We start from the raw sequence: 23314 nt of genomic DNA, 5'->3' as shown, positions 1-23314 counted from the left end.
ATTGCAGTATTATCCTTCTACCTGTGCTTGGGACTCGTGTGTAACATGCACCCGTCACTTTCTCTTGTAACACACTGTTTTCTACCTCTTAAATTTGTTTGTTTCCGATACCTGCACAAGTGCCACCAGTGCCTACGTAACGTTTGTTCTTGTGCTTGAGTGTCCTCCATATATTACAGTATTATACCTCTATGTTTATTTTGTACGCTTTTGTAACCTGCACACGTCACTTCTTCCTCCTGTAATGCACCGTTTGCTACCTCTTGTATTTTGTTGGTTCACGATTGTCATTACTGCTTCATTTAATGTAACGTTTGCTTTTGTATTTTGCTCACTTGTAATGTTCTCATGTATCAGTTCTGTTCCTATTGTGAAGCGCTCTGACACCTTCGGGTAAAGTCCGCGCTATATAAAAACGCATAAATAAATAAATAAAAATAAATACCCGCCGCCAGTGGCATCGGAGGGTAAAAGCTGAGGCACGGCCGTTTGCCAGCAAAGTGTAAGAGGACGTGAGCTACATCACCACCAGGGGCGTAACGAACACCCCCGCAGCCCCTGCAGTGCGGGGGTGGGGACCCTCAGCCCTGAGTAGGTGAAGGGGGCCCCTCAGCTCCTCGGTGAAGATCAGATCTGTGAGTGAGAGGCTCTGAAGCAGGTGCAGGCTGTCTGCAGCCTGCTCTGAGCCCCTCCGCTCTGACCCAGGACTGAAGAGAAACAATGTTTCAACTTACATTGTTCCTCTTCAGTCAGAGTCAGAACCATGAGCTGGAAAGAGGATGGGGGTGGGGGCGCGGAGGGGTGGGGGACAGGGGCAGAGACAGAAGTCTCCACGGCAATGCTCATGTGAGAAGGGAGAAGGTACGAGGCAGCAACATGGTGCCCTCAGGTAAGAGCACACTTGTTAGAAGGCACACTACTTTGTGTCTGCCCTCAGTAGGCGTGTTTAGCAATTGAGCTCAGGGTGCCAAGTTGTGTTTGTGTTGCTCTGGTTGCAGATGAGAGGTGGGGACATTATAGTGTGAAGGTGGCTGACTGTTCTGGATGCCTGGGGTCGAGCGCTTGTTCCCACCTTCTTATATATTTGTTGACACAAGTAACTCTCAACAAGGGCCGATAACAAGGAAAGGGTGCTGCGCTGCAAAGAGCGTTGTGTGAGTCTTAAGGCAAAATTTGCTATATTTGTTGAAGACGTCTTGGGTCTTGCTCATCTTATTTGGACTTATTAAATGTAATGTGCCACGGTAGCGCAATGCACCTTGTTTGCTGTCTCAATAGACAGTGGACAGAGAGAGAATGGGGAGAGAGTGGAGAGCTTGGAGAGAGAGAGTGGAGAAAGAGAGTGGAAAGAGAGAGTCGAGAGAGAGAGTGGAGAGAGTGAAGAAATTGGAGAGAGAGAGTGGAGAGAGAGAGAGTGGAATGAGTGTAGAGATTGGAGAGAGAGAGTAAGTGGAGAGAGAGAGTGGAGAGCTTGGAGAGAGAGAGTGGAGAGAGAGAGTGGAAAGAGAGAGTCGAGAGAGAGAGTGAGAGAGTGAAGAAATTGGAGAGAGAGAGTAAGTGGAGAGAGAGAGTGGAAAGAGAGAGTGGAGAGAGAGTGGAGAGAGAGTGGAGACAGAGAGTGGAGAGAAAGTGGAGGGAGACAGTGGAGAGAGAGAGTGGAGAGAGAGAGAGAGTGAAAAGAGTAGAGAGATTGGAGAGAGAGAGTGGAGAGAGAGTGAGTGAAGAGAGAGAGAGTGGAGAGCGAGAGAGTGGAGAGCGAGACAGTGGAGAGCGAGAGAGTGGAGAGCGAGTGGAGAGAGAGTGGAGAGAGAGTGGAGAGAGAGAGTGGAGAGAGAGAGAGTGGAGAGAGAGAGTGGAGAGTGGAGAGAGAGTGGAGGGAGAGTGGAGAGGTTGGAGAGAGAGAGTGGAAAGAGAGAGTGAAAGTGGAGGGAGACAGTGGAGAGAGAGAGTGGAGAGAGAGAGTGAAAAGAGTAGAGAGATTGGAGAGAGAGAGTGAGTGGAGAGAGAGTGAGTGGAGAGAGACAGTGGAGAGAGAGAGTTGCAAGAGTGGAGACGAGAGTGGAGAGAGCGAGAGTGGAGAGAGCGAGAGTGGAGAGAGAGAGTGGAGAGAGATAGTGGAGAGAGAGAGTGGCGAGAGAGTGGAGAGAAAGAGTGGAGAGCGAGAGAGTGGAGAGCGAGAGAGTGGAGAGCGAGAGAGTGGGGAGAGAGTGGAGAGAGACAGAGTAGAGAGAGAGAGTGGAGGGAGAGAGTGGAGAGATTGGAGAGAGAGAGTGGAGGGAGAGAGAGTGGAGACATAGAGAGTGGCGACAGAGTGGAGAGAGAGAGTGGAGAGAGACAGTGGAGAGAGTGGAGAGAGAAAGTGGAGAGAGAGAATGGAGAGAGAGTGGAGAGAGAGAATGGAGGGAGACAGTAGAGAGATTGGAAAGAGAGAGTGGAGAGCGAGAGAGTGGAGAGCGAGAGAGTGGAGAGCGAGAGAGTGGAGACAGAGTGGAGAGAGAGTGGAGGGAGAGAGTGGAGAGGTTGGAGAGAGAGAGTGGAAAGAGGGAGAGACAGTGGAGATAGAGTGGAGAGGTTGGGGAGAGATTGGAAAGAGAGAGAGAGACAGTGGAGAGAGAGTGGAGAGTTTGGGGAGAGACAGTGGAGAGAGAGTGGAGAGAGAGTGGAGAGAGAGAGACAGTGGAGAGAGAGTGAGACAGTGGAGATAAAGGACAGAGTGGAGAGAGAGGGTGGAGAGAGTGGGGAGAGAGAGAGTGGAGAGAGAGTAGAGAGACTGACTGGCTGACTCAGAGACTGAATACTGACTGACTGAGAGACTGACTGGCTGAGAGACTGACAGAGCGAGAGAGAGAGAGAGAGAGACTGGCTGACTGAGAGAGAGAGAGAGAGAGAGAGAGACTGACTTACTGACAGAGACTGACTGACTGAGGTAGAGAGATACTGACTATGAGAGAGAGACTGACTGACTGAGAGAGAGAGAGAGAGAGAGAGAGGCTGACAGAGAGAGGCAGAGGCTGACTGACTGAGATTGAGAGACTGACTGTGAGAGAGACTGACTGAGAGAGACTGACTGAGAGAGACTGAAAAAGAGAGACTGACAGAGAGAGAGAGAGAGACTGACTGAGCGTGTCGGGATTGTAAGCAGCGCAAGAACAGACGCGCGCCACTAACCTTATGTATATGGCCAGCAGGAACGATGGGATGAAAGTCCCCTCGACTTGTCTAAACACAACACCCAGTAGTGATATATTAGTCACTTTCTGAGCGTGTATTGCGAGAAGCCGGGAGGTGAGAAGGTGTAGAAGAGTCGGGGTTAGCGGTACAGCCTTTTGGTCTGAGTTATCCACGAGATCTCGGCTGAGGGACGTACTGCAGCGTGGAGAGACAAAGAGTAGGATTGAGTACCTTGTCCGAATAATGTCAATCCCCCCTGGCCCCGAGTTACTACACTTACCAGATGTAACACTATATTGTCGTACAGCGTAATCTTGCAATTCCGAAATCCGAGATAACCAGACACTTTTGGAAAGGAAAGTTATCGTCACTTTCCTTAATAGAGTATATATATATTCCGGAGACACTCTTCAACCCTCCGGTAAGAAAAAGTGCTTTTTGTTTGCGGGCACTTTGCTCTCAATAATTCTTGGGAACAAACAAGATGTCGAATGATTCAAGAAAAAGTATTTTCGTGAACCTCAGGTTTGTTAAAGAAACAAAGAACGCGTAACACGCGGGATAGTATCAAAGAAAGTAAAACAGGAGTGGAAAGAAGAACGAGCCCGTTCTTCTTTTGTATACTTGCGACTGCAGCAGGAAAACTTCTTCTCCTCTGACCTCGCAGGCTTTTCATCGGCGTTGGGCTGGACTCCTCTGACCTCGCAGGCTCTTCGTCTGCGCTGGCTTGAATCCTCTGACCTCGCAGGCTCTTCGTCAGCGCTGGCTTGAATCCTCTGACCTTGCAGGCTCTTCGTCTGCGCTGGCTTTCTAGGTTATACATCCGGCGGGGACAACACCTTCCGCCATAACCAAAACTACAAAAACAATTGTCAAGCAACTACCTGCTGCAGGGGAGGAGCTTATATAGGCTCAGCCTTTTTTCCTGACTTCCATATCCGCTTTGCCTTCTGGGACATGTAGTCCGTTTGGAGAGAGCGCGCTATTCTACATCTCTTTCTTCTCGCCGCGGCAGCGAGAGCGATCGCGACAGAGCGAGACTGGCTGACTGACAGAGACTGACTGACAGAGAGAGAGAGAGAGACTGAGAGACTGACTGACAGAGAGACTGGGAGACTGACAGAGAAAGAGAGACTGACCGACAGAGAGAGACTGACTGAGAGAGAGAGAGACTGACTGAGAGAGAGAGACTGACAGAGAGAGACTGACTGACAGAGAGAGAGACTGACAGAGAGAGACTGACTGACAGAGAGAGAGACTGACAGAGAGAGTCACTGACTGAGAGAGAGAGAGACTCACTGAGAGAGACTGGCTGACTGAGAGAGAGAATGACTGACTGAGAGAGACTGACAGAGGGAGAGAGAGAGAGAGAGACTGTCTGGAAGACTGATTGAGAGAGAGTGAATGACTGACTGATGAAGACTGACTGACTCAGAGAGAGAGACTAGGAGAGAGAGAGACTGAGAGACTGACTGACTGAGAGAGAGACTGACAGAGAGAGAGACTGACAGAGAGAGAGAGACTGACTGAGAGAGAGACTGACTGACAGAGAGACTGGGAGACTGACAGAGAAAGAGAGACTGACCGACAGAGAGAGAGAGAGACTGACCGACAGAGAGAGAGAGACTGACTGAGAGAAAGAGAGACTGACAGAGAGAGACTGACTGACAGATAGAGTCACTGACTGAGAGAGAGAGAGAGAGAGAGATACTCACTGAGAGAGACTGGATGACTGTGAGAGAGAGAGAATGACTGACTGAGAGAGACTGACAGTGGAGAGAGAGAGAGAGAGACTGTCTGGAACACTGACAGAGAGAGAGACTGAGAGAGAGAAACTGAGAGAGAGAGAGACTGACAGAGAGAGTGACTGACAGGGAGAGAGACTGACTGAGAGAGAGAGAGACGGACAGAGAGAGAGAGACTGACTGACTGAAAGAGAGATTAAGAGAGAGACACTGACAGAGAGAGGGACTGACAGAGAGAGACTTACTGACTGGGAGAGAGACTGACAGAGAAAGGGAGACTGACTGACAGAGAGAGGGAGACTGACAGAGAGAGAGAGAGAGACTAAAAAACAGAGAGAGACTGACAGAGAGAGACTGACTGACTGACAGAGAGAGACTGACTGACTGACAGAAAGAGAGAGATGGAGAGACTGACAGAGAGAGAGAGACTGACTGACTAAGAGAGACTGAATGACAGAGAGAGATAGACTGACTGACTGACAGAGAGAGAGATAGACTGACTGACTGACTGACAGAGAGAGAGAGAGAGAGACTGTGATTGAATTGCGGTCAAAGTGTGTATGAAGCTATGCAATGCCTCTTAAGATTGCTATTGTCTACTAATAAAAATGTATTATCAAAATGTGCTCTTTGTAGTTACATCTGCTTTTGAAATACTGCATTGTCGCTTTGTCTAATGTTTTAAAACGGAAAGGAGAAGGAGCAGTGGATGCGCTTTTGTCAAAACTGAACGATGAGTGAGCCCGACGTTGTATATCATGACAGGAGTCTGCATCAGGAAACCCACCTAAAATTGGGCAAACTTCCCCGGTCTACCGATGGCAGGGACCCTGTAATGAATGGACCACCACCTATGATAGCCTGCTGGCAGACTAAGCCCAACCTTTAACTCCACCATCCAGTGTTACTTATAACGGCTGGATTGGTGACAGTGGCGTAACAATAGCTCCGCATCCCCTGCAGTATGGCGGGTCGCTGGCCGGAGAGCTCTAGACTGGCACGGAGGATGGGAGGGGGGCCCCCTCCATGTAGTTTGCAGGGGGGCCCCCTCAAGTTTCGTTACGCCACTGATCACCACGTGTGCCTTCACACGAATAAACTGGTTTCTTATGTTCCCTTCATGCCCTTACTTCATGCCTGTGATAGTAAGGTTGTAATCACTACATTAACACAATACAGGATTACAACAAGCAGCCGCCCGGTGGTTTCTGAGACAGTATTCCGCAATGCCAGCCCGAGCAGCTGCCGGGCGCGCACCCACAGAAGAACACTGTGCTGCCATCTAGCGGCCTATTAGCGGTACTGCACCCGCTAAATAAAACTCCCTGCAAACACTGACAGCACCCTGTGAGTTCCCCAGCATGAGACTCTGCCTCTCACGATATCCCAGGTTACAAGGACAGTACCCTAGCTAAGCCTGAAAAGAAAAGGATTAGAAGCAAGGGCTAGCCAACAAAGCATGGTATGGCTCTCAGTGATAGTCAGCCACCACAGCCATAAAGAGTCAGTGTCTCATAGAGCCAAATAGCCGGCAGTCACCCACAAAATGACTATGCACAGTGTCAAGCGCTGCCAGCAAGTCACCACTGAAGCAAGTCGAGTGAAGGTTTAGCACTGCATGCAGGCTAGACAGAGAAAAGAGGCCGCAGGTGGACAAGCAACATCCCTGGGAAAAGAGGGCAGCGCAGCACGCCCCCAAGATGCGAACGCCGAACACCACTAGAGAAAAGTAGGCACGCACAGCACCAGCAGATACTGCATAGTAGCCCCAGCACTGCCTGACAGGGCACCAACTTATGTCTGTCGCATTGGAGGGGTGAAACTATTAAGCCCACAAGGAGCCTCAGAAGAGAGCGCTACAAGCCCCTGGCGGTGAACGACTACCGCCGTAAAGAGGACCAACAGGCACGCCAGGTGCCAGAAGAGGGTGTTCCGGGGAAAAAGATGAAGAATGCGAGGTCCGAGGTGCGTAACACAATGCACCCAGAAGCTCGCGAGTGAATACCCAGTAGGAAGAGAGACCCCTCCAAAAGGAAGAAGCACTGCTGGAATCAGCAGGGAGATCCCAAACATCTCTGCAGAAGCAACAGCAACGGAGCCCGGAAGGGGTCAAACGCAGAACAGTGTCCTCCCTCACACTGCTACAAGCAGGAGTCGTCAGTGACCCAATGTTGACAAGAGGAGAGCCGTACACCACAAGTGGCCAGCCACCACAACAGCTTACCACTGTCCGTGGAAGATATTCCCTAGAGAGGGAACACCTGAAGAAGAAGCGCCAAAGATGAGTGGCTGCCCGCTACGCAGCCGAGAAGAGCGACTGAAGGTTCGCCGGAATGGTTCAGAGACCATTGAAGTTAATAGGCCCGTTGGCCTTGTTAGAACATGGTGCATGTCACTGCCTCAGAAGAAGAAGAAGAGTGGAAATCGTGTCACCCAGGAGAACCTGGCACTCACCCGCAGGTGCATCACAGATGAGAAGCTCAAGGACTCGTAGCACCACAACCCAAGAACACCTCCAAAGACACCAGACAGACACTAAGGCGGACCGACGGCCCTGAAGACAGCACCAAGGGAGAACCACACGTGAGCCACAGCAAGCGCAGACCGAGTCTCATCCCAAAGCCTTCCTAGGTGAGCGTCATTCGGCGTCCCTGGATACAGCATCAAGGGAGAACCAAGAGTAAGCCGCAGCAAGCGCAAACTGACTCTCATCCCAATGAGTCCCCAGGTGAGCGTCAACCGGCGTCCCTGGATACAGCCTCACGGGAGAGCCGAACACAAGTCCCAGCAAACGCAAACCGTGTATCATCCCAACGCGTCCCCAGATGATTGTCCACCCCAGAGTGTCAGCAGTCTAAGTCAAACGGCATCCCTGCTCCTAACTGCAGATGCCATGGGTGAAGATCGGTATCAAGTGTCTTTCCTCACACTGCCTCAAGATGGAGTCGGCAGTGGCCCCAAGCCAGGCAAGAGAGGATCCACACACTCTACGTGTCACGCCATCACTGAAACTCAACCTCAACAAGGCGGAGGCACAGGGCTGCCAAGTCCCTCCTGACATCCAAATCTCCCAGCACGTCACCACCACCTGTCATCCTGAGTCACCACATGGCTGGCAACCGCCATCACGCCAGCCATCACCACATGCGTCAACACCACTCCCAGAGTATTGATGGACTGGAGTCACACGCTGTTGCAATACCAGCCGAGAGAAGAGACCAGAGGCTACTTGTGAACCAGGCACACCTCTGAACCGCGGCAGCGAGAGCAAGCATCGGCCAAGACACCTCCACCCTAGAGAGTTGTGCATGCGACCAAGCAACGGCTCCTAGGTGGTCCTGCAGCTGCTCCAGTCAGCACACAAGTGGCCCCAGCGTAGCCTTCCTGCAGTCCCGCAGCCCCGCAGCAAACCCGGCAAAGGCCTCTCCAGATGAGAGAGTGAAAAAAGACTTTGCCCCACCGGCGGCTCAGTGGTTACAGCCAAAGGAGTCCACAGGGACACGTGATCAGGCAACACCTCCACGAACCATCACCATGAACTCCGTCCATGCTCATGACGCATCCCATTGAAAGAACTGTTTGAATTCACCACAGACCGTCACCGACGTCAACAAAAGGGAAGTCATGCAGGACATGCCATCCCAAGTGAACTGTCGCCATGCAGTGGACATCTCCAAGCCAGCGGTCGTGTCCTGAACTGTTCAGGTTAAATTATGAGTTCCAACCGGGAAGGTCCTGCTGCAGGTAGAGTCATCAGCCCACGTCTGGCGTCTTCCTGCCACCTGTCTCGGAAGACTGATCTACTCTGTGGTGTTTTAGTTAATTGTTTTGTCCCCACAGGGTGGACCATCATTTTGTTTGTTCTTTAATAAAGGTGGAAAGGAATGTAGTGTCCTGCGAGACACGTTCTGGTGTCTCGCAACACAGCCAACACCCATCGACCACCGGCGTCACTAGTGACGTGACCTGGCTAATAAATGGGCCCGGGTGCACGTGCTCGTGGCAAGTTGTAGTACCCAACTAATTTGTCTGTGTCCATGACTGTGAATCATGTGGGCCTAGGGCCCGACATGACAGCAACCAGCCCTGCCGGGTGCATGCATCTTGTGTTAGAGGAACATTTCCTAGGTTGAGTCTCCACATCACCACAAGGCTCAAGTCTGTCCTGCAAATCCTCGGAGTAGAAAGGCTGTGCACGTTCTGTCCCCCCTGCCTTCGGTGCTCAGTTCTAATGTTGCCCTTTGCCTGATTGGGCAGCTGGCTCATTGCAGCCAATCAAGGATGTGGAAACCTATGAAGTAGCTCAATCCTGAAAGGGCTGTTGTATTCTGCATGGCAGCCCACACTAACCTAGCCCCCTGGAACTTACTCCTCCAGCAGATAGGCATGCCTCTTGCCACTGCAAAACAAACATAACCCAAGGTTTTCCACTGCATGTCACGCGCAGCCCATACACCCCTTGCCAATGCCCGCCACAAACACCACCACACGCCATTTGCAGTTGCGCTCCGGCCCCACCTGCATGTGGTTTGCGGCTTCACACTGAGGCCACCATCACATGGTCTGTGGTCTGTGTATGAAGAGGCAATAGTGGAGCACGTAAGAGCAAGTCACGGTCCGAATGGGTTTACCATCTACGCTGCTGCCTCAGAGACGTTACAGTGACTAACTGAGTGAAAGTCAAGAGATAGAGAGAACTGGCTGCACCAACATGGCTGAAAAACTGAAGACTGTCAGTGAAGCAAGTGTTATCGTGCACTGCATTTACCATAATGCATCTGGGCGAACTGAGTGCTGGGATGTGAGGCAATGAGCTCCCATCCTCCTTTTCACTGATTGAGAGAAACGACCAGCAGCAAAGCATTTTTCAAGGGCCCACAGGGCATAGAGGGCATAGAGTACACGCTCCCCACTGATCACTGGTCCTCTGGTGTGCGTCTGACAAGGGCAAGAATACACAAAGTGATAGATCAGACAACTCTGCAGGACCATACGAGGACCATGATGTCTCAGTTCTTCTCTCTATTTCCTAGACATCCATATAGAGATGTTATACATAAACTGAACCATACACCCAACCCTTGAAGATATGCATGAAAAGGTCTCTCTATATGTTTCCTTGCTACCGAATAACCGTTTTAATACTGCAGATTTGACTGCAACTGACCGTAAGTGCCACCTTCCAATGCCACCCTGAAACCAGCCTGCTTCCCGCTTCGTATCCAGTCTCTTGCCACTTACATAGTAGAAACACTTTTTCTTTCGTTTGTCCCTTTTTGTTTTCCTCAGATCTCGGTTGTGCTCATATAGCAATGTTTTCATATATTTGCACTAACCATCTTTTCATTTTTTAAACCGACAGATTTCATTATATTTCACATTTTCCATGACATTTCTCACATAACTTATTTATGATTAAAGTGTCAAAACGTTTCCACTGCTCATATTTACAGATGGATCTTTTGTGAGAGTCACTGATTCCTATTCTTTTATCTATTTCTCATATGTTTGTTGTAACCAACGGGTTACTCCACGACTCCCAGCATGGTTTCAGGTCGGGCCACAGCACCGAGTCGGCCCTTATCGAAAAGGCCGACTCGGTGAGATGGACGCTTGATCAAGGGTCGAGGGCGGTGTTGGTGCTGCTGGATCTCTCAGCAGCATTCGACACCGTCTCTCATTATATCCTGCTGAAAAGACTGGAGGATCTAGGGCTGGGTGGTGCTGTCCTGAAATGGCTCTCATCCTACCTTTCAGGCCGCACACAGCAGGTCTTCACGCCTCCATACACCTCCGCTGCCAGACCACTCAAATGGGGAGTCCCACAGGGCTCTTCCCTGAGCCCGCTCCTCTTTAATGTGTATTTCACCCCCCTGCCCAAACTGATCGCCCAGACGGGGATCAAATCCACTTCCTACGCTGACGACATTCAGCTTCTTTTCACCTTCGACTCCCCTTCCACCTCCGCCTTTGACCCATTGAAATCCTGTCTCAGGGACATCTCGAGCTGGATGGATGCCAACTCCCTCCGACTCAATGCTGGAAAAACGGAGATCCTGTTTTTCAATTCACCATCCCCTCTGGATTCTAGCATCTGGTGGCCAGAAGACCTGAGTCTAGCCCCCCACCCCCAAAGACTCGGTAAGAAACCTAGGAGTACGCTGGGACACCCAACTTAGCTTTAACACCCAGGTACAAACTGTAGCTGCCTCCTGCTTCGCAAAGATCAAGACCATAAAACGACTTATCAACTACCTGCCGGCAGACTGCCGTAAGACTGTGATCCAGGCACTGATAACATCCCATCTTGATTACGCCAATGCCCTCTACCTTGGTATCACAGCAGGCCTCTGCCACAAACTTCAGACGGTCCAGAACGCCGACGCTCGTCTGGTTGAGAGAATCCCTGTTAAACACCACATCTCCCCTCATCTCCGCAAACTGCACTGGCTGCCCATAGCCAAAAGATGTGTGTTTAAGGCCATGACACTGGCCTTCCGAGCATCCAAAGGCAGTGGGTCGGCACACCTGAAAAACACCCTGCGACCCTATGCCAACTCAAGGACTCTACGCTCCAATACTCTTAATTTTCTGGTAACCCCCCGATTTAAACGCTCCTGTGCAGGTGGAAAAACCTTTGAGGTCTGTACCACTCAGCACTGGAACAAGCTCCCCCTTGCCCTACGCACCTGCCCAACAGAATCAGCCTTTCATAAATCTCTGAAAACACATCTATTCTCCTCTTAAATCTGGATATCGGTCCCTCTAGCCTCAACTTTCAGAGTTTTCAGCGCCGGGACGCCCCGTTGGGGTCGCTGTGCGCTCTACAAAATACTCAAATAAATAAATAAATATTTTCTGACAAATTACCCCATCCATATTATTACAGCCTTGTGAAAGCCGCAGCAACATGCAACAAAGTGATGAAAGGAAAGATTGACTTTATTTCCGCCAATCGTGATCTGATCAGGGTTACAATCCAGTGCATTGTTTTTATCCACTAGACAGACACCTGCCATTAGTAAATCGGCGTTGGCCCTACTCCAGTAGGGACGGTTCAGCCTGAAATGCCTGGCCAGGTCCTCTCCAGATGTGAGCACAAGCAGGCATACACCAGTTGTGGCCTGCTGAGGCTTTGGTGGGATGAAGCTTGGCTCCAATGGCGTAGTGAGTACCAGAACTACGTCTGGGTACATCCGTCACAGATGGGGTGTCTGCCTCAACAAAAAACAAAGTCATCGAAGAAATGCCTGAGTTAATCTCAGCCACTGGCGATCGCTTGGACTGGATTCCAGTCCATCGTTTTTCACCCACTCGGCCTTTTTTATAACACCCCCCACCCGAACAAACTGTTTTGCATTGGCCTCCCCTTACTCTGACGTGCATGGGGTACTTACATCTTTGGGAGCAGAGAAGGGGTAGAAGGGGGTAGGTGTATTTGGTTAATCTGCTGCACTGCACAGTGGGGATTGTACTGGGGCATGAGGGTAAGGGAGTGGGCCTCTCCTCTTCTCACCTCACTCCAGGTTCCTGCAGCCCCTTCTCACTGCTGACTCCTGCATTGTATCTGCCCGGTCCGCATTGCCTCCTGCCTCCCCCATCCCCACTAACTTCTGCAGCTTTTCCTCCCACCCTCTTGCCACCATACTAACCTTCAGGAGCCTTGCAGTGTATCCTCCCTCCAAGACAAACCATTCAACTCACCTTCATCGCAAGAGTGTCACCGTGAAAGGGCTCATTGCCACCCTTCAAATTAATGAAATCTCCCATTAAGCTCAATGGGATAACTCACCCTAAAAGCTTCTGTGACTGAAAAAAGGGTTTTCTTGTCATTAATAGGATAACCCTTCAACACCTCTCCAGCTCGCCAGACTTGGGGGTATATTAACAACACGTAGCGATAATTATCGCTAAACGCGCTTAGCGGTTTTTTCTATCGCCAGCTATCATTGGATTTTATCGCCATGATAGTGTTGTATTAACACCACTTTGCACATTGGCGATATAAAATCCAGCGATAGCGGCCAAAAACCCCTTCAACGCGAGAAATCCGGAGATAAACGATCAGCGATAATGGCAGAGCTCGCTGATACTGAAGTGTGGATTTAACTTCACAATCCACCTCCCACAGGACATAATGCTAAGTCAGCTTTTTTGCAGACGTTAAAATCAGGCAATTATTATTATTAAAGGGGTTTGTAGAGCGCCTGGCGACGCCTCCCGGCGTGTCCCCGCGCTGTGATAATGGGGGCTTAGCGCGAGTTCAGGCATCACTTCCCAGGTCCGCTGCCGGCTTGTTAATTTGGCGAAGCCGTGTCAGCGCGAATTGCAATGCTGTTTTCCTCAGGAACGCCTACTTTGCATCTAATTGGCGATGCAAGGCGAGGCATCAGGAAAACTGCTGCTAACATGCGCTAATGCATGTAAGCGGTGGACTGTAAATATCGCGAAATTATGATCGCCGCCGGAAAAGCGGCGATATGTCCGTTGTTAATATGCCCCTTGGAGTCTCAATGCTGAGGATCCCTTCCACCTTCTCCACCGTCTCTCCTGCAGCTTTCTTTGCACCACACTCCCCCACTGTCCTCCAGTGCTCCCTCGGATCATGCTCCTGCAGAACTCCCGTCCTCCAAGGATTTAGGAACTCTCCCTGGCTCCTGACTGAGGCACTTTTCAGCACCTCCAGAATTTACGATCACCCAGCCCTGCCAAGTTTCCCAGGTCCATGTATGATGTGCTGCTCCAGTCCAGGTTTTTCTTTTTGTGAATTCTGGGTTTTGTAGTCTTCTTTATTCCAATATAAAATAGGGCTACAAGTCACAGATCCTGGACTGGCGTAGGACATCAGGCATGGACCTGGGTAACCTGGCAGCTATGAATTCACTCCATCTGCACTGGCTCCTAAAGAGCCCCCCTTCATTAAGCCTCCAGCAATGACAGCAGCTCTCTCTATGCACCCTGTCTGCTCCCTCTGGGCTCTATTCCTAACCCTCCTTGCTGCATGCATGCCAACATTTCAGAACTGGAAAGTGGGAGATTTTGGAGAGCAGAGGCACATTCAAGAAGGAAGCAGCTAAAATAATGCAATTTTTTAATATAAAAAATCAGGAGTTTTCCGAGTCAATGTAGTGGTCTCCCCTCCATTTCTCTAGTCCCGGGGCACAAGAAAGGATGCCCATTGTCACCCCTTGTATTTGCCATCGCTTTGGAGCCCCTAGTGGGCCAGTTAAGGCAGCCCTACGCACCATGGTCTGGCATTCATTCCGCGGGTGATACCCATCTCTCTGTACGTGGATGACGTGACTGTATGTTAAAAGCCCAGCAGAAAATCCAGGTCCCTTAATCAGGGAGTTTACGCGGTTTCGAGGACTCTCGGGCATACATATTAATTGGGGCAAATCGGTTATATTCCCACTGACAGCGGCTACAGAGCGATTCCAATCGGAGTATCCACTCTGCTGGACGGAGGACCCAGTGAAATACCTGGGAATCTGGCTGTGTAGCAATGTTGAGGAACTATGGCGGTCCAATTATGACAGACTCATGGAGTGGGTGGAGAACCGACTGAAGCGATGGGAAGGACTGGCGCTGACCCTGGGTGAGCCATTGGCTATAGCCAAAATGAAAAAATGAAAAAATATGGAGTTTCCCGCTTGAATCAGGTCTGTTGGCACGTATGCTGCTTCTGCACCCACAATGCTCCTTTGCCCTAGAACACTGCTCAACTCTTGCCATGGATGTTTTCTCCACTACAACCACAAATGCCTGTCAAAAGTAGCCACAAACAACACTAACCCACACAATGACACTAAACACACTTATCAGCATTATTGTGTCGCTTAGGCTTGTTTTAGTCTGTTTTCTACAGGCAGTTGTGCTTCCTTTAAGCCCATGCTCGTTTTGTGACCAGGAGAATTATTATTCAATTTCTTCGATATGGGAGTGTGCCCCTCTCCAGAAGAAGCTTTGCCCCTCCCTCCCCAGAGGGAGGTGCCCCACAGTTTGAAGACCTCTGCTTTAGACAAAGACATATGCAAATCATACTTGGCTCTGTTTCAATAGGAGCAGACCATCCTCAACTGCCAGGCCAGGCACCTGTAGATGGGAGCACAAGCAACCCAGTTCAGTAAGGCCCAGGCACAATATAACAAAAGGGGCGAAACGTGTTGCTGCCGGTTTAACTTCAAAGTCAACAAGAGTATTATATACAAAATCTAAATCTATTTGATAATGTGAAACTAAGGTTGCCGCTCGCCTGTTTTCTACCTGCATCACCAGTATTTTAATGTCCCAACTGGTAAAAAAAAAAGCAAAAACTCCCAAAGCTGTTATCTTTAGTCCTTATCTGTACATACTTCAAACAGCAAATACAAATATAAAGCACTTTTAACGCCTTCTATGCTGATGACGGCCCCCAGCCGTCATGCATCACGGTGCTCGTGTGCTGATGACGGCTGGGGGCAGTCATGAACCCACCCACTCATTAAAAGTGCCGCACAGATGCAGAATCGCGGCCGCGCACAAGGGGTTAAATGTCTTGTGGTGCTGTGTTAACGATCCCTGGATAATAATAAAAGTACACAAAGGAAGAAAAGTCATGTTACAAATGAATACATGGAATTTTGTTTAAAGTCCTACTTTGTGTCACTACCAGGCCTTTATAGACTCAAAAACAAATGGCCTGTATTTTATCCTTGGAAAAGTGGCAACCCTATGTGAAACTGGGCTCACTGTCAAAAAATGACTATGTAAAAACTGAATGTGTGGATAAATTATCATATACCCTATACAAATGTATCTTTCCAGTAAAATTATCAGTGCTTATAACTCACATTTGATAATGCCTTCTAGAAGGAAAGCAGGGGAGGCTCCTTTACAGCGCACTAAGTGAACCTCCAGGGCCTGCTTTCCCTATGAAAGAGGAACTTACATGTAATACAATAACAAAAATAAACACAGTGATAACAAGGCAAGAGAGAAAGTCACAGTACTGGTGTAGATGGATAAAGAAAGGAAAGGAAAGAGAAGTAGAAAGCATGTATAAGTAAAATGAGAGACGTGGTGAAAGATGAACACATGGTGGTAAGATAGAAAGAATGAAGGCAGAGATAAGACTTTTCTGATATCATAGCAGTCAATAACTCTCTGCTCTTGTGTCTTCCAGCAAAAAATATAGTGCAGCGATGGAAGTTCTCAATCCCACTGGTCAGTGGAACCCACTCGATGAATAACCACTCCACCGCTTCCCACTACCACATTCCAGCCGCCATGAAAAAAGAATCCTCCAACGAGACAAGGAAATAATGAAAATATGGTCGACAAGAGAAAACTCCAGAAAGACAAGGAAGGAGTAGGAAAATTAATATGTTGGCTCTAAAGAGCATTCTATTGGGCATAAAGGGCAGACAAAGATTAAAGATTAGTGTTTGGGACTTAGCAGAAATATAGATAGCTAGCAGAAGACCTGGGTCACTATCTTCACTCGTGTTGGATGTCAAATCAAAACTTCATTGTTTCACCTTTAAAATAGTCATACAATTAACTCATACAAAACAGTGAACCACTTGGTTTAAAATAGAGTTATCTACCCATCTCATGAGCAGATCACACAAGAGTAAATTGTAACACAACAGTTGATCATTCCTTGCAGCCGGAAAAGATTGATAAGTGAGCTAATACCAACAGACACAGGAGATGATTGAGAATTGATGTAATACCTACATCCACCAGATATTGATAAGTGGGCTAATACCAACACACACACCAGTGGTGATTGATAAGTGGGCTAATACCAACACACACACACAGGTGAAGATTGAGAAGTGAGGCAATACCTACACCCACCGACATTGATAAGTGGGCTAATACCAACACACTAGTGGTGATTGATAAGTTGGGCTAATACCAACACACACAGGAGAAGATTGAGAAGTGAGGTAATACCTACACCCACCGGACATTGATAAGTGGGCTAATACCAACATACACCATTGGTGATTAATAAGTGAGCTAATAGCAACACACACCGGATTTTAATAAGTGGGCTTATACCAACACACACCAATGGTGATAGATAAGTGGGCTAATACAAACACACACTGGAGGAGATTGATCAATGGGCTAATACCAACACACACCAGAGAAGATTGATAAGTGGGCTAATACCAGCACACACCAGAGAAGATTGATAAGTGGGCTAATACCAACACACACAGGAGGAGTTTGATAAATGGGCTAATACCAACACACACCAGAGAAGATTGATAAGTGGGCTAATACCAACACACACAGGAGGAGATTGATCAATGGGCTAATACCAACACACACCAGAGAAGATTGATAAGTGGGCTAATACCAGCGCACACCAGAGAAGATTGATAAGTGGGCTAATACCAACACACACAGGAGGAGATTGATCAATGGGCTAATACCAACACACACCAGAGAAGATTGATAAGTGAGCTAGTACCAGCGCACACCAGAACAGATTGATAAGTGGGCTAATACCAACACACACAGGAGGAGATTGGTAAGTGGGCTAATGGCATCACACACCGAGAAGATTGATAAGTGGGCTAATACCAACTCACGCAGGAGGAGATTGATCATTTAGCTAATACCAACACACACTGAGAAGTTTGAGAAGGGAGCTAATACCATCACACAAAGGAGAAAATTGATCAGTGGGCTAATGCCAACACACACTGAGAAGATTGAGAACGGAGCTAATACCATCGCACAAAGGAGGAGATTGATCAGTGGGCTAATGCCAACACACACCGAGAACATTGATAAGTGGGCTAGTACCAACACACACCAGAGGAAATGGATGAGTGGGCTAATACCAACACGCACCAAAGGAAATTGATCAGTGGGCTAATAGCAACACACCGGAGATGATTGATAAGTGGGCTAATACCAACATGCACCGAGAAGATTGATAAGTAAGCTAATACCAACACACACTGAAGAAGGTTGATAAGTGGGCTAGTACCAACACACACCAGAGGAAATTGATAAGTGGGCTAACACCAACACGCACTTGAGAAGATTGATAATTGGGCTAATACCAGCACACACCTGAGGAAATTGATAAGTGGGCTAATACTAACATGCATCAGAGGAGATTGATAAGTGGGCTAATACCAACATGCATCAGAGGAGATTGATAAGTGGGCTAATACCAACACTAATATTAGGAGTACGTGTCCAAGATGAGGGTTACAAGCTACAGAAATTGGTTGCATGTTTGCTAGCTGTAGGAACCTAAATAGTTACTGGCTCAAGGTTGCCCTAACTCTATCTCAGTATTTAGAAAGCGATGTGCAGTTGCCCGTAAGGACTATTGTAGGGATTTTCAACTGACTCGGGCTGCTGGTTCTTTGTAGTGACCTCCATTGCAAGCATCGTTGCCCACTTGTGTATCGACAGGGACTGGATCAGTTAGAGCCACCTACGGTACGTGAGTGGTGGTACCTTTTCCATCAGATACATGAAACTGAGGCTGCCATCCTTAGGCTTAAGGGCCATAAGAGGGAGAAGCATCTACATCAGATGTGATGTCTAGTATTCCTGTATTAATTGTGGATTATATTTGCAACCATCTTTGTGAGTACCCCTGAACTGTGCTAGTAGTTTATTGAATTCTCTGACTGTCTACTTAGCACTGATTACACGCATAAGTGAAGATTGTACTCATCAATTCTTTGTGACCACATCCAAATTCACAAACACATTTTTTTAAAGGAGATGAAAAAACGAGATTTGTAATTGGGTCTGAGTACCCTGAGGGAGAACAGAAAGTCTTGCAGCGTCTGATGGCTTGCACATGGGTGCATGCCAGATTTGCAGGGCTGCTCGTGTCACATTGTAAAGCCAGCAGTTGGTTACACACTTCCCAGTTGAGGGGACTGCACTGAATATGGTCACAGTGCAATCACCAAATGCTCCTCTTGGCCCTGTGCATTGACACAGGCTCTGGCCTAACAGCAGGGCCTAGGTCTCCCAACCCACAAAGGAGCCCTTCTGGGAGGTGCCTTGCAGTCATGGCTAAGCCACTGCAGCAAGGTTCAATAAGCGCGAGACGGCCAGTGGTGGCTCACAGCACTGATGGCAAGAGGGCTGCTGGCAAGCTGGGTCTGGTGGCTTAGTGGACTAATACATCCACTGCAGATGCCTGAGTTCGACCTCAAGGCCACAGGTTCAAATCCCGGAGGGTCCACTCAGCCTTTCATCCATCTGAGGTCGATAAAATTAGTACCATTGAGTTGGGTAACAATAAACATCTTTTATTCAGCGCCTTGAGACCCATGGTTGGTATGTCCGCTTTACAAATACACGTGTTATGTTTATGTTATGTAAACCCCTCATAGCTCCCCTTAAAGACCAGCATCTTCTGGGGTGGAGGGGTCTGGTGACGTCAGGGCAGGAGACTCCAACAGAAGCTAACAACGTTGAGGCCTATTAGAGGTTTTTGCTGAATCTGGGTGTTCCCTACTTTCTCTTACCTCTCTTAGTGGATCACTGTGATCCTCCTTTGTGGAAGGTGGCCTGTGCGATGGGTATATGAACAGGAAACAGACAAAAGTTCAAGCTGCCTGGTCTCCACCAGCCCAATAATACCAAAAGAAAGTGTGAACATGTACTCATAAAGCCATTTCTTTTTGCGTTTGAATCTAGATGTATTTGCTTGCAACAACATTTTATGTGGAATGCAGTGTCTAACCAGCTAATTACTTCCATTCGAGGAAAATACACTGAGGGGGATTTCTTCGATGCTTATTTGATTATTGTCTAATATTAAAGTTAGACATATACACATATTACTTGTAGAAAAATGAAATTTAGAATGAGGAAAAAGGAGAAAGAGATAAACTTAGACAGAGGCTTGAGAAAAAATAGCTTTGGCATAGCCAATAGGTCTTGCCTTTGGGGCCTTATAAGTGTTTAGCCAGAGCTACTGACTTTGCAAATGTCTTTAAACTGTGCTGTAGAGAAGTGTGGCTGCTGTACAGCACGCTGAAAAGTTTTAATAAAAAAGTGTCAGAAGCATTTTGTTACCTTATATATGACCAAGAAGGCATTATGTACAACTGAACGACCATTTAAAAAAAAGTATTTACAATAAAACATTTCAACTGTTTTCTTTTGTTCTTGCAATGCTGGCAACTTGTTTCTGCCTATTCCAATGGTTGTTTGTTAAAGCTTTTTTTTGAGGGGGCATAAACAATCGGAGGGTGAAGGTTGGGAGCTAGTAGCTGTATTATAACACTAGCAGCGGCCAGACGCTAGGGGAGAATCAACAGATGCCAGATTCCGAGAGCAGGCTGAGGTGGTGCTGAGTGATGCTGAGTTGGTAGTGGTGGTGACTGGTGCGGAGACGATGCTGAGGTGATGCTGAATGATACTCAGGTCTTGCTGAGTAATGATGATGTGGTGTACTAGTGCAAAGGCGATACTGAGTGACACTGATGTGGCGCTGAGTAATGCTGTGGTGGCGCTGAGTGATGCTGTGGGGGTGCTGAGTGATGCTGTGGTGGTGCTGAGTAATATTATTGTGGTGCTGAGTGATATTATTGTGGTGCTGAGTGATGCCGCTGTTGCGCTGAGGGATACTGTGGGGGGGCTGAGTGATGCTGTTGTGGTGCTGAGTGATGCTGTTGCGGCGCTGAGTGATGCTGTGGTAGTGCAGAGTGATGCTGTGGTGGTGCTGAGTGATATTGTTGTGGCCCTGAGTGATGCAGTGGTGATGCTGAGTGATGCTGTGGTGGTGCTGAGTTATGATGTGGTGGCGCTGAGTGATGCTGTGGTGGTGCTGAGGAATGCAGTGGTGGTGCTGAGGGATGCTGTGGTGGTGCTGAGTGATGCTGTGGTGGCACTGAGTGAGGCTGTGGTGGCGCTGAGTGATGCTGTGGTGGTGCTGAGTGATGCCGTGGTGGCGCTGAGTGATGCTGCAGTGGCGCTGAGTGATGCTGTGCTGGTGTTGAGTGATGCTGTGGTGGAGCTGAGTGATGCTGTGGTGACGCTGAGTGATATTGTTGTGGCACAGAGTGATGCTGTTGTGGCCCTAAGTGGTGCTGAGGTGGTGCTAAGTGATGCTGTGGTGGTGCTGAGTGATGCTGTAGTGGCCCTGAGTGATGCTATGGTGGCGCAGTAGTTTGTTGTTGGGTAGCTTTATGTGCGCGTTTAAAATGTCCAGGAAGCATTCAAAACAATGAGGCATGGCTAGCGAGTGGTGTGCGATGTGCGCGCGCTGTAAGGGTGCAGTGAGCGATGCGCTTAATGAGCCATGACGAGAGAGGAAAGCCAGATGGCACCTGTGCGCGTAACCGCACGCTTTAGGCCAAACAAAAAACGTGTGGTCAGCTTTTTGAAGCCCCCTTACTAAAAGTCTCGCCAGAGCTACGCATGCGCTAGCTCAGGCAAGACCTAAAAAAGAAGAAGCTGGCATCTAATTTGAATTTTGATTATGACACAAGAGGCTGTGAAATCTTACAGCAAAACACTGGCGAATAAAGCGAAAATTCCCATGCTGCAAGGAACAGCCCAGAAAACGAAAATCCCCGTTCTCTAAAAAATTGTAAATGAACATAGGCCCGTAAATAGCCAGGTATTTTCAGCGGAAGGGTACACTAATGACCCAATCACGTTTCAGCACAGAATTTACCCAGTGCACTGTTGGAGTTGCGGACCTTGATTAATGATCAAAACATCTAGGTACATTTTAAACACCATTAATCGACAATACCTTCATGATCTGAACACAAGTAAAATAACAGAAGATCAAAACACCTGCTTCACATTGTAGTGTAGTTCCTATTTTCCCAATAGGCTCTGCGCATTGGAATAACATAAACAGCAGTGTAGACGTAGGACTGAGGTCATCTAGGTCTCTACTGACTATGTTAAACTTAATTCAGGTTTGCTCCAGCTAGCTCAGAGGTCACTAGAAACTTTCTTTAATGAATAGGGAGGATTGAATTTCCCTGACTCAGACAAGAAGGGATTCAGTTTCTGACAACCGCATAAACATGACAACTTTGCTCCCTCAGAATAAGAGTGTATCTCTAGAGTCGTGTGAAAACAATAGGCAGCTATTTCACTCAGTCAATCGTGCATGCTTAGTTCCACCAGAATGCAGAGAAATAGAGAGACAGGCGTTTTCAACAAAACTGATGTTATTTATTGAGCAGTCTTCCTTCTCATGCAAGAGAAATGAATTGACACAATTGCAATACTCATTATAAAGTAAAGTGCGTACAGTAAAAGTAGTATTATGAAATAATACTGTAAAAGCATTGATATTGTTTCTTAGCCATATAGTACTTAAAACAGATAAAATAGATACATTTATAAAAACATTGACTAACGTACTCAACTGGTGCTTCTAACTACGCCTACCCCGGTGTACCTGACCTAAGCCTATTACTTGGGAAGGAGTAAGTAAGTAGCAGTTTAAGTTAAGTTGGTTAAGATTAGTTTTGCCAAGGATCTGCATCAAGAATTCTCTTAAGGGTTTAGTCAGCTCCGTACCTTGGTAATAGAATGTGGGAGGTCTGGTATCTCTTTCCTCAGGACTCGATATCCCAGCCACCCGCAAGAGTAGGCTGGAAACACCGGAGCTGGATTTTCTCGGCTGGAGAAAAAGACAGCGTCTCTCTCAGTGCGTCAAAATGGGAGGGGCTGCTTTCGTGGGCTCTCGCATCAGCTGGGCTCTCGGGCAAGACGACGGCCGCTCTGCTCTGTACCACCGTGTGTTTGCCTAAGGCAACTGTTGGTATTTTATACCTGGAAGGTGCCGGGTTTGACGTAAGGTTGGACATAAGACGTCACTAAGAACTAACAGTTCTTGCCGGACTTTAGGAGTTCTTGTTCGAATCAAAACAAAAGCAGGGGGGAATTTCCTGGGCTGCTGGAGGCTTGGTTTGTTTAAAGAACACGTTGTGAATTCTAGGAGTCGATGGGAGTAGCCGTGCTGTGCTTTGGACTGCATGGGCTATTACTGAATATCGATCTGATTCTTATGCCTTTATCAGGATATTATTGATTATAACCTCACAAGGGCATAAATCAGGAATATTGAATTAGGGTCCTAGATATAAACATAACAACATCACATCTGAAGAGTGTCCTGAAACTCCTAGGGCCCGATTCACAGAATTTACTTAAGACAAAATCCTAAACTTACTACCATTTTGGTATTCACAGAAGGCACTTACTCATTTTGGTATTCACAGAAGGCTCTTACTCATTTCGGTATTCACAGAAGTCATTTAGGAGTTCTAAAGTTAGGAGTCCTAACTTTGCTACTCCTAAACTGAGAAAAATCCTAACTTTAAGGCTTTCGGTATTCACAGAAGGCATTTAAAAGTCCTAAAGTTAGGACTCCTAACTATACT

General features: G+C 48.0%; 1 protein-coding gene across 2 annotated transcripts in view; it reads left to right on the top strand.

The window, feature by feature from the left end:
• Positions 1-17581, top strand: part of MPIG6B (megakaryocyte and platelet inhibitory receptor G6b) — a 291237-nt gene extending 273656 nt beyond the window's left edge. For both annotated transcript variants that reach the window (XM_086924660.1, XM_086924659.1), the window contains one exon: positions 16081-17581. In XM_086924660.1, coding sequence (XP_086780786.1) covers positions 16081-16147 — 67 coding nt within the window. In that variant the 3' untranslated portion in view covers positions 16148-17581. The remainder of the gene's footprint in view (positions 1-16080) is intronic.
• The last annotated feature ends 5733 nt before the right edge of the window (positions 17582-23314 follow it).

Source organism: Lissotriton vulgaris, chromosome 5 (genome assembly GCF_964263255.1).
Source record: "Lissotriton vulgaris chromosome 5, aLisVul1.2, whole genome shotgun sequence".
NCBI classification, from domain to species: Eukaryota; Metazoa; Chordata; class Amphibia; order Caudata; family Salamandridae; genus Lissotriton; species Lissotriton vulgaris.
The sequence above is the reverse complement of the archived record's forward strand: the minus strand, read 5'-3'. Positions and strand labels throughout refer to the sequence as shown.